This window comes from Stigmatopora argus, chromosome 1 (genome assembly GCF_051989625.1).
Source record: "Stigmatopora argus isolate UIUO_Sarg chromosome 1, RoL_Sarg_1.0, whole genome shotgun sequence".
Taxonomy (NCBI): Eukaryota; Metazoa; Chordata; class Actinopteri; order Syngnathiformes; family Syngnathidae; genus Stigmatopora; species Stigmatopora argus.
Genome location: NC_135387.1, coordinates 5931935 through 5943695, shown reverse-complemented (window position 1 = coordinate 5943695; position 11761 = coordinate 5931935). Strand labels below are relative to the sequence as shown.

Sequence of the window (11761 nt, the reverse complement as noted above, 5' to 3'; positions counted from 1 at the left end):
TTTCAAACGGTGTCTACCTGTTCATACTGTAAATTGTTGATGGTTCATATTCCTCCACCTAGTCCCCAAATGTTATTAGTACAAATGTTATTAGTATAAATTAATACTAAGTACAAAGTGAAAATCTCCCAAATTACTTTCATATGATAATTTTTCTTGGTTCACCTATCAGTATGTATTTACCGTGCATTTGCAATAGTGAGTTACCTGAAAACATACACTTTAATACTGATTCGAGTGACTTTAGGACCCAGTAAGAAATATACGGAAACACAAACTTCCTATTTCTTTCTTTCACCTTACTTCCTTGATTTAAAAAATGTCATATATAGAAGTGTAGCGGTGGCAGGAGGCTTTGTCAACGCCCTGTTGTCATTCTAACCTCAGACCTGTGGCGCTGTGTCCTGACATGAAAGGTGAACTGTCATGGACAGAGAAGATGCAGTAATGGATTCGCAGCAGGCCTGCGTGGTGAGAAACATGCTGACACAATTGGAGAGGCAAGACAACGAGGACAAGGAGTTTATGGTAAGCTGTTGATTCAACGTACAACAAATATCCAAGTTTTCTGAAACTGGGATTAAATAAATTACTTCAGGGAAAAAAACTAACTTTTGTAATAAAAACCCTATTATGGTACTACTTCATCCTGTTCAATGAAGGGCCATGAACAGAATGAACATCACCAAGATTTGAACTTCAACTCACACAAATTCACAATGTGAACTGTAATTGTTTGATAGTGCTACATTTACATTATCTTCCTGGCTCTATTTCAGACTAATGCCTCATATCTGGCGATACGATTCATATAACAATTCACGTGTGTTGTATTTTGATCTGTTCCCGATTAATCCTGACACTACACTTCAAGACAATTACTATTATGATTTTTGAATATCGCTTTTGAAAAAAAAAGTACATAAAAGTACATTTTTATCAATTTATTTCAGGAACCTCATTCAGCATTAAAGTCAACATGTTTTATGTTTGAAGAACAAAAGGCCTTAATTGTATAATTTGCGACCTGCAGTTGGCTGGCCAGCGATTCAGGGTGCCTTCCGCCTAAAACCCGTACGTAGTTAGCTGGGATAGGCTCCAGCACCCTCCACGACCCTCGTGAGGATAAGCGGTTCGGAAAATGAATGGATGTATAATTGGCTCAGTTTTTAGTGCAGACCTAATTCAGGGTGTCCCCCGGCTCTGGCCCGAAGTCAGGTTCCAGCACCCCCCGCGACCCTAGTAAGGATAAAGCAGTTCAGAAAATGAGATGACACCTTTATATCAGACCTATCAGACAAAGGCTAACGGTCGGGAGGATCATGAATGTCAGGGATGTTTGTCAAGATGTTAAACTGTCAAACCTGTTTGCTACAGATGCGTTTTGATACGAAAAACTGGTCATTGTGAAACTTGTTGTCTATAAACTAACTGTTGTGGGCATGGTGAAACTGTTGACTGACAAACTCAGCGGAACTGAGAGATGTTCTCTACAAAAATCTCTTTGACTCCATTTAATCAATCACCCTTTTAGTTGATAATGTAGATGACCAACAGAAGTCCTTTCAGTTTATCTGTGTCTGTTTTGTAGTAAAATGAGTCACTGATTCTGAACATGTGCAAATGATTCATATCCGACTGTGGGAGTTATGGCTGTTGCCATGTTCTTAGCATTAAAAATAGGTTGTAGGAATACGAAGTGTGACATGCCACCATTTGGTTATTAACCTATAAATACGTATTCATATTTTTTGTTTTTCTCTATTTACAGAGATTGAGAAATCAGTCAATTAAATATCGCAATGACAAGACCTACACCAGTAAATCAGCAGAAATTCAGGAAAACATCAGGAAGAACAGATACAAAGACATACTTTCATGTAAGCTTCATTCAAACCATATGTGTAAATATGGATGGACCTGATGACATTTTTATTGTTTTAACCTCACATTAAAACGAAAGTTGAAACTTTGCTTAAATATCCTAGAGAAAAATTGAACGTATGAGACCAAAGCCACCAAAGCTAAAACATAACTGCATCTAATGGGAAAGAAAAAATGATTGTATCCCCCTATTTGTCTATTTGACCTTTTATTGTTCAATAACATCCTTCATAGTTGACCACAGCAGAGTGAAGCTCACGTTTACTACGTCGAAAGACGACTCTGACTACATTAATGCCAATTTCATAAAGGTAAACAGATCATTTACAGTATGAAAAATGCGTTCCTGTTGCATTTACATTGTAGATAACCTTATGTACCTTATAACTAATATTTATTTGCAGGGAGTGACAGGTGCCAAAGCTTACATTGCTACTCAGGGTCCATTACCTCACACAGTGCAAGACTTTTGGAGGATGCTGTGGGAGTATGACATAAAAGTACAAGCTGATTATTGATATTCACTTGTAGATCCCCATATTATAGGTGGCCATATATAATGCTGCACACAAATTGACGCCTATACACAGCTTTTTTGCCACCGCTGCAGCACACCATTGACCATTGTCGCACTTCATCTCAATTCAAGTGATGATTATTCAATTGCACTTCAATCTGGTGCCCCAGCAATATAAAATAGGTCCTGTTATGGCCTTCTAGAAAGTTTCGTGGAAATCAGTTTTGTAGTTTTTGCTAATTACGTGACTAAACTGACAAGCTAAATACTGCAACAGAGACAAACTGATGCACTCACTTTGTTTCTACTTCCACTAGGTCATTGTTATGGCCTGTCGGGAATTTGAATTGGGGAAGGTGAGAAATTATCACATTGATATCAACATTGGCCCTTTTTTATGGTCATCATTACATTTCCTGTTTTCAGAAAAAATGTGAGCGTTATTGGCCGCTCAAGGATGAGACATCACTTTTATGTGGGCCTTTCATCATCTACTGTGTGAGTATTATCACCTGGATGACTACGGCCAATCCTGTATACTATATGTATAATATTTTATTTACGAAATAAAAAGGCCAAGGAGTAAAAATAAGTGAAAAAACTTTTGTACAGGATGGCGAGGAAGACAAAGGAGCCTATCTGACAAGGACATTAAGATTGACATATGATAATGTAAGTGATGATTATCAGCGTCATGGGTTCGATCCCAGATCAGTCCTCACTGTGAGGAGTTTGCATGTTCTGCCTGCGGTTGTGTGGGTTTTCTCTAGGTAGCGCGGTTGTCAATCTCTTTGCGCCCTGCGATTGGTTGGCCACCGATTCAGGGTGTCCCTTCCCTGGTGCCCGTAGTTAGCTGGCTAGGCTCCAGCACCTGTCAGGATAGGTGGTTCAGAAAATGAAGAAATGAACAAAAGGAAGTGACCTGAAAAAGCTCCCAAAGCTACAAAATAAACGGTAAACGGCCCCAGAATGACACAAATTGTACAGGAAGGGACCTGCATTTTACTGGAAGGGACAAGAAAGTACCCTAAAATTAAAAAAAACATGTGACACAAAATGAAGTCATTGCCCTTCAAAGAAAACAATAGACATACAATAGACCAATTAAAACTCAGCTCAATTTAAACTGGGAAGTCTGTCCGTAAATGCATAGCTTTCAGTGAGATTGATCGTTCTATATAGTATCCAATTATTTTGGCTTGGAGGGAGAAATTAACCATTGTTTATTTGTCCTTTCCAGTCAAAATGAATTGGACAATGAAAGTGACATCAAATATATCAACAAAAAAGTTACCCAAAAATGCCTCAACATTAATCAGAACTGATTGTAAAGCTACAAGAAATTACCTGCGCGGGAGAGAGCAAATGATGCCCACACAAATTCTCCAGAAATTGGATCTTCTCTTTCTCATGATGCATGTTTTTTCACTTTTTCAAATTTTTCAATGAGATAATAATATTACTATTTTTTCATGCCTTTGTGTCTGGGGTCTCACTTTCTCTAGTGTGAAAAAAAATTGATACAGCTGCATTATGTCCATTGGCCGGACCATGGAGTCCCAGATTTTATTCCTTCCATCTTGGACATGTTGGAAGAAATGCGTACCTATCAGTCCAATGATGACATCCCTTTGTGCATCCACTGCAGGTCAGATTTGCATATTCGTACAATAACATAGTAATCCAGTTTTCTGTTAAAACATTAGGCAAGTGTATGTCCCGGAAATGTAATTTTCAACTTCAGGTATTTTGACACAGTTAACACAGTGTGCTACAAATGAAATGGTGCATATATGGTTTATAACATTTTGTTGTGTTGATCCAGTTTAGATCTTAAGTGGAGATCAAATAGTAAGCGATTTGAAGCAATCAAACACTGTTTTATACGTTTGCTGGAGGTTGATGTCAATATGAAATAAATTGCAACAAAATCAATCAATTTTTCACAATGTGCTGTTTTGTTCAGTGTATTTCTTATGATGTCTGCCTTAGATGTAAAGACCCTCCTATTCCTAACAGACAGGAAGCCAACTACCCCACCTGTTTTACATCGCAGCCGCAACATCCCCCCCCCCCCCACACACACACATCCACGCACATACACACACTACTGCAGATTAAAGTTCAAGTTCAGTTTCATGTCTACAAAAATGAAATTACATTACATGATATTCATGCCAAAAGATTATAAATACAATCCGTTATTTTACTGAGGTGTTTCTTTTCATTTTATAGAATTTCACCTTCCCAAAACAGACATGAAACAAATTGGCAGGCCTTGCTCGACTGACAAACTACAGAAAAACAAGACAGAAAAAATATTATCATTTACTATTTAGTCAATATTGGTATCATTTCATATCTCAACACTATTTTGAGACGGATTTAATGTCACCATGTTCTTAAATCCTGTCACGGTTGTGGTTTCAGTGCTGGGTGTGGTAGAACCGGGGTTCTTTGTGCCATTGATTATACTTGGAACCTCCTCAAGAAAGGGGTAATAATTGTCTCCTAGTCCTTTTTTAAATTGTATCATTACCCTCAAGAATTACAACTAGCTGCTTGTTTCCTGGATTCTTATTCTTATTTTATTTTATATTTGTTTTAGATGATCACTCCAGATTTTAATATATGTGACTTAGTTCATACAATGAGAACCCAAAGGCCATCTGTGGTTCAAACCAAGGTAGCTTCCATAGAATTCTTTCATCAGCAATTAGGCATCTGTCAAGCCTTTTAATACATTCATATTTTTGTTGTTTATTGCCAATAGGAACAGTATGAATTGGTCTACAGCATCATCAGGTTGTTATTTGGAAGATACTTGCAGTCAGTGAGTGAACAAAGAAGCACAACCAAGGTGATCAACAAACAACACAACCGAACCAAAATTTACTCGGTTAAGTATTCTGACTCATTCCTTTATCTAATAATGAAGGTAACAATGGAAACATCTCCATGTGAACAATATGCTGAAAAGGAGGAGCCACAACTCCAGAGCATCTATAATGGGGAAATTAACAGCACGCAGCTGAAACAGGCAATGTCACCCTCTACTCCGGAAGGACCCTTGATAACCCAAAACAATCACCAGAATGAAGCTCAACCAGTTGTTGAAGCCCTCCTTATCAGCCAGGGAGGACAAATAACATCAAGACAAGAACTCCCAATTGGTCAAGAAGTGACCACTGTGGAGAAAGCACAGCATGGTGATGACCTTCCACCAATGAACCCTACAAAGTTACCCCCCGCAGCGTCTACTGTCTGTCTAATGGTGGAGGACCCCTACTTCGACACCTCATACTTTGACAATCAAGCACCTGTGAAAAAGCGATGGACAGTTGGTCCATACTTAAGTGGGCCCCCTTCACCTTTGAATTACCATAGACAGGCACCTGACTCAAATCTGGTCACAGGTGGGTGATTTTTTTTTCTTCTATTGAATATCTCTCGTTAGCTTTTTAATGACTTGGCTCAACTTGGCTTCAATTTTTTTCTGAATGTTTTTACCACTTAATAAAAAAATAAAATTAATAAAAACATGCCTTATGACTGACAGGCGACCAGTCTATGGTGTAGTCTGCCTTTTGCCCGAAGACAGCTGGGTTAGGCTCCAGGAACCCCCCAACTCTTTCAAGGATGGGCGGTATGGAAGATGAATGAATAAAAAAAATAAAAAAAACATATCTGCCGTCACATCCGTCTCACTGGGCAAAAAGGCACAAAGAGAGGAAAAAAAACATATATATTTCACATCTGAATATAATCACAGGGCCAGTCAAACTATTTATTAAGTGTAACTATTTCTATGGAAAATAGAGTAATTTATTTTGAATGACAGATTAAATCCTCACAGATTCAGTTTTTAAACTCAAGAATGCCTATTTCAATCATCAATCTTATATGGATTGCTGCCTGGTACAGAAAACATACTGTTCTTTCCACATCTCTCACCAAAATAACAGTAAAGCCAAGCTTTCAGGTGACTTGTATGTTTGAGAACTATTTTGGTTGAAATCCACCATTCTTTCCAACCCTGCCTGTCAAAAACTTTCCCATGGTGTTTTGCTGTGGCGATCACAGAGGGAAAAAGCCGAAAGTCAGTCAGTCGGTGTCGCTGACTTTTAGAACAGCAAAAGGCAGATGCTCCCGGGCATTGCTTCACACCCCCCTGGGCTTGCTTGCACGCTCCTCCATTTGAGAACCACTGATGTAAGGGAAGTTTTTTTTTTTTTCCACTCACGTAGGAGATCATACCAATGTAGACGTACCTCCTCCTCTGCCTGAACGAACCCCTGAATCCTACCAACTAGCTGTTGACACAGGTTGGTATTACCTATGACCTATCCATCAAAGTTAATGAAAAATAAGTAGGAACACTTAAATCTAGAACCCTTTTTACATTCCCTTTTCAGTGTAATATAAGAAAATCAGCATTGTGTACATGGATATGTGCCTTTAAATCGTAGCTAGTTTTGTGATGGGTTTTGGTAGTTCCTTCAGAACTGTCGGCTGGATCAGAAAGGCTAACTGTCAACATTCCACAAATCGGGATTGCTGATGCTGCTCAAGAAAATGGTATGGGTTTATCTCAGGAAAGTTACATAACATAAGAGAATCCCAATAAACACAATTCTCTTCATACCCAGACAGCCCGGTTACACCTGTACCATCTCTACCAGAGAGAACCCCAGAATCATACGAGTTGGCGTTTAATCAAGGTGTCTTTAATAATTGTTTCATCAAATTATATATACTTATGCAGAGCTGCCTACCTCAGGGGTACCCATGTCCCATTTCCGGAGTATTTCCAGAGTGAATGCGATTCATGCAAAATCCATATAAAATGTTAAAAAAAAAAAAAAACAAGCGTAGGACGACAATTTAAATCAAACTTTTATTATCGTGTTTTTACATTAATTGAAATATTGTGCCTTTACAAACTATTGTAAAAGTACAGCATAATGAAAATAAGTTCATCTTTGTGTTTGGGTCCTTCTACGTGCATTTTACAGTCAGTAATTCCAACATTTGTCACGCTGAAGTCGCACTTGCATGTTGTGCAATGTGCAAATGTCGGTCCTTTTGGAGACTGCGTATTGATAAGACTTACCAGTGCTGTGTGGTACTTTTACTTCCTTTGGAACAATCCCTGAAATGATAGGATTTGTTTCAAAACAAAAGACTGGTGGTTTAGTCAGCCTTAATAAGACTTACTTCCCTTGTAAAAAAAATGAAAATGAAAATGTTAAAGCTATAGGTATACGTATCCACCTGTGCAATCGATCCGAATCGATTGCCACGCTGAAGTCGCACAAGACGAATCATTCGTCAGAACTTGTAACTCGGATGATTAACAATGCACTCGCGTTACCGAATTCTTCCGGTTTAAAGTGCACTTGAATCAAGATGGCGGAAGCCGTATTGATAGTGTGAATTTTCGAGGGATTTAAATTGGAAATTTGGTACTCTTCCGAAATGGTTGCTTCCCAAAAAATTTAAATGAACATTTTTGAGGATTTCCGGAGTTTAGGGAGGTTGTCCAGAGTCCCGGAGTTTGCGTTGCATTTCTGCAGAAACTCCTGAAATTCCGGAGTGGTTGGCAGCTCTGCTTATGCAATTGAATGATATTCACTGCAAGAGAATTTGTGTAAAATGTTCCTTTACAAAGATGACAATGTGATTGTTTTATTTAGAATTGTTCAGCTCTTGTAGTTTCAATTTTTGTACAAGTGGTCATAATATATACATTTTTTTTTGTAGACAAGGACGTTGCTGTTTTGGGTCAGCAAAATGTCAAATCTTCAGTGAACCTTAAAATAATTGGCACGTCCTCAGAATGGTCAGGTACTTCAAAGTTGGTTGGAGACAGAAATGAGCGAGAAACAAAGCCATGGGCGAGGAGTAAAGTGAGTGAAATGCATCCTTGCCTTTCTATTTGTATCTTCGTGTCGCACACGTTACATCTATTTCACTTTATTTCTTGCAGAGTTTGAAAGCAAAAATGCCTTTCACAGGTAGGCTTTTTTGTAAAGGTTTGTAAAACTAGAAACTACATGATGAAATGAGCAAATTGTTAGTAGTAGTGTAGTTGTTCACTCACCAAACAACACCTAATAGTCAATGGGTTTTAATCTCGGTGTGCCTTGCGACTGACTGGTGAACAAATTATATGCAGTTGGGCTTTGTTTGTAATCATCTGAGATGATTCATTGATTTTCTGTACCCCTCATCCTCACAAGGATCGTGGGGGGTGCTGAAGCATATGCCAGCCAACTATTGGCAGCAGGCGGGGGACACCCGGGAATCGGTTGAATGCCAATCACAGGGCAAAAGGAGACAAATAACCATGCATACCTAGAAGAAATTTAGACTGTTCAACCAGCTTACCAAGCTTGGGGAAGTGGGAGGAAACCGGAGTACCCAGAGAACATACAAACTCCCCACCAGAGATTGAACCCTCGATTTCATTAAACCACTCTTCCACCAGGTGGCCTACAGAGATCATCTAAATACAAACTTGACAGACGGTTGTAACCAAAGGATAAACACAAATTGTCTTCATGAGGCCCTCAGTCATTAGCAATGAAGAAAATAGTCAAAACCTATTGATTTCGAAAGGCAAACTAATTCCTTGTTAGTGTGACCTTCATTTGTAGCATTCTTGTCAGATCACTGACTAGATTTTTTCCACAGAAGTATACGTACTTTTATTCATAGCATTACATCCGATTTAGAAATGCTCAGCAGTATGTATATCTGTTAACTGTTTTTCTAGAGCCATTATCTACAGTGTGGTTGTCACACACAACTGCTGTTGCAGAGGGAGGAAGTGGTGAGTAACCTCCAAATCCAAAGAGGCTGCACACCAGAGCATTGTCATTCACACACTTTGAAAAGCTCAACATGACAGCATCCACTGTATCAGCTCTGTTTCGCACTTATCAGCACAAGATGGAGATTGTGATGTCATCCAAAAGGCCTCTCTCCACGAGGCTGTTGCATCAGGAGACGCATTTGGAAAAAGAAATGATAAGAGTTTCCCCTGCAAAAAGGTACTAACATACAGAAAAAAAGCCTTTGCATAACATGTATTCTGACTACGTGACCGGACGTTTCGTCGAAAGACGTTTGGTCGACCGGACGTTTGGTAGAACGGACGGGCTGTCGACCGGACGTTTGGTAGAACGGACGGGCTGTCGACCGGACGTTTGGTCGCCGGGTTCGCTCCCTCTTATGAGAGGGAGAGAGACAGAGAGTTTACTGATTATAATTTTGAGAGCGAGAGATAACCTGGTTGCTCACTTTCAACAGTAAACTCTCTGTCTCTCTCCCTCTCATAAGAGGGAGCGAACCCGGCGACCAAACGTCCAGTCGACGGCCTGTCTGTTCTACGAAACGTCCGGTCGACCAAACGTCCGGGGACCGAACGTCTTTCGACCAAACGTCTGAGTACCTTCTGACTAGAGGTAAGATCGGGCCGAAAAAAATCTGGCCTGGGCCGCGGGTATTAATTTTTGGCACCCGCCGGCCCGAGCCTGAAGCAAACCTGAAATTTCATATTTTATTTGTGAGGACTCAGGACTCCCGACCCGGTTCAGGTTGAGGAGTGGTGATTTATGATAACAGATGAAAGCCCTGTGTTTTGTAACGAAATCTAAGTTAAACAAGACTGTATAAACATTTACATCTTTTATATGATAATATAGATGTTTGACGTTTTCGACTGTTTAAATGGCTGCAAGAAAACCTGTAAGAGAGCAAAGCACCACATTGACTACATTCAACGAAGCCAACGCAAGTTTCTCTAGCATATTCAACAATCAATTTGAAGCTTTTCCAAAATTCACTCTTGCCGGTGCGTGTGTCTCTTTTCAGTTCTCCTGTCTTTAGCTTATCCTTAACTTTTTGCGGCGTTCACGTGACGTGCGCAGAGCATGCTCGGGCTCTGCGGCTCCGCCTCCAATTGCAATTACATTACAGCGCCTTCTCTTTTTATCCAAAATTCCAAATTATTTATTTTCCTTAGTTTAATATCCACACATTGTTTCAGTGTACATTTTTATTAACATTTTTTTTTTTTTTTAAGTCAGCAAAAGAGACCACACATCGTTTTAGTATACTGATCGTTTTAGTAACCCGACCTGAACCTGAAATAATGATTGACATTTTAGGCCCAGGTTTGGGTTCAGGCTCAAGATCTTATCTGTAATTCTGACTCACTTGCTGCTTTTGTTTCTTCTAGAAATTGTTCAAAGACAAGCAAAAATGTGAGTAATCGTGTATTTATTTGATCAAAATTAAAGCATCAAAGATAATTAAACACACGAAATATGTTTTCAGTAAAGTCAGTTACTCCAAATCTACTGACATCATCTGCAAAGGAGGTTATGACGTCAATGTTTAAATTTGGTAACACCCACCCCATTCATTTAATCATCATACCTATTATACATGTACATTTGCGACCAAAACCTCTACTGCTTTCTTCTCCTTTCCACAGGATTTGGAAGTAGGTTAAGAAAGCCAAACGGACCCAGGAATTATCCACCAAGCTGGTTCTAAAAATATGTTCCTCTGCTACTCAATCTAGTATGTGTTCTGTCTGAGTTAATGGTAAACTCGAGTCACTTACTGGTTATAATATGAATAATATGCTTGATCACTTGATGTGAATGCACTGTTTGTCTTTCACTGAAATTTGTTTTTTTCTTGTCAATGCTTTTCTAGAAATTCATTGGGAAACTTTTTTTTTTGTCTCCTTAACTTGTGTCCAAGTTTTGGCCACCAAATGTCTTAAAGTTATAAACTTCTGCGACTGTTGCTATCAATTCACGAGTTGGATTAAAACACATTTTAAGCACATTTACTAGGTTCTATGTGTGAGATTCTTTTTGTAACGATTAAAAGGAGAAACAAATGAGTTCCAGGTGCATTTAAAAAAAAGGGAGCAATTTTATGAATATTTTCTAGAACAGGGGTGGCCAAGTCCAGTCCTCAAGAGCCCCTATCCAGTCTATTTTCCATATCACCCTTCTCTACCACACCTGAATCAAATGATCAACTCATCAGCAACCTGTCCAGAAGCTTCATACCGATTCCCATTATTTGATTCAGGTGTGTTCGTGGAGGGAGACATGGAAAACAGACTGGATAGGGGCTCTCGAGGACCAGACTTTGCCACCCCTGATTTAGAGTGTCCAGTCAGCCTACCATGCATGTCTTTGGAATGTGGGAGTAAACCGGAGCACCCGGAGAAAACCCATGCAGGCCCAGGAAGAACAAGCAAACTCCACACAGGTGGACCGACCTGGATTTGAACCCAGGACCCCAGAGGGCCGCCCCAATAATGGATGAATA

The 11761-nt window shown here is 39.4% G+C and overlaps 1 protein-coding gene across 2 annotated transcripts; it reads left to right on the top strand.

Annotated features, from left to right (window-relative positions):
* The first annotated feature begins 303 nt into the window (after positions 1-303).
* Positions 304-11266, top strand: ptpn22 (protein tyrosine phosphatase non-receptor type 22). Of its 2 annotated transcripts, XM_077615806.1 has the most exons (22): positions 304-528; positions 1772-1880; positions 2119-2195; positions 2289-2384; positions 2719-2757; positions 2828-2899; positions 3014-3073; positions 3907-4049; positions 4832-4898; positions 5010-5087; positions 5175-5261; positions 5340-5817; positions 6649-6726; positions 6896-6979; positions 7051-7122; positions 8165-8310; positions 8391-8418; positions 9180-9236; positions 9350-9456; positions 10647-10671; positions 10745-10813; positions 10905-11266. In XM_077615806.1, the coding sequence occupies exons 1-22, from the start codon at positions 427-429 to the stop codon at positions 10964-10966; spliced, it is 2136 nt and encodes a 711-aa protein (XP_077471932.1). In that variant the 5' UTR covers positions 304-426; the 3' UTR covers positions 10967-11266. The 2 variants fall into 2 exon arrangements, with proteins under 2 accessions (XP_077471932.1, XP_077471923.1); XM_077615797.1 differs by having other exon boundaries at positions 10745-11266.
* Positions 11267-11761: the final 495 nt, after the last annotated feature.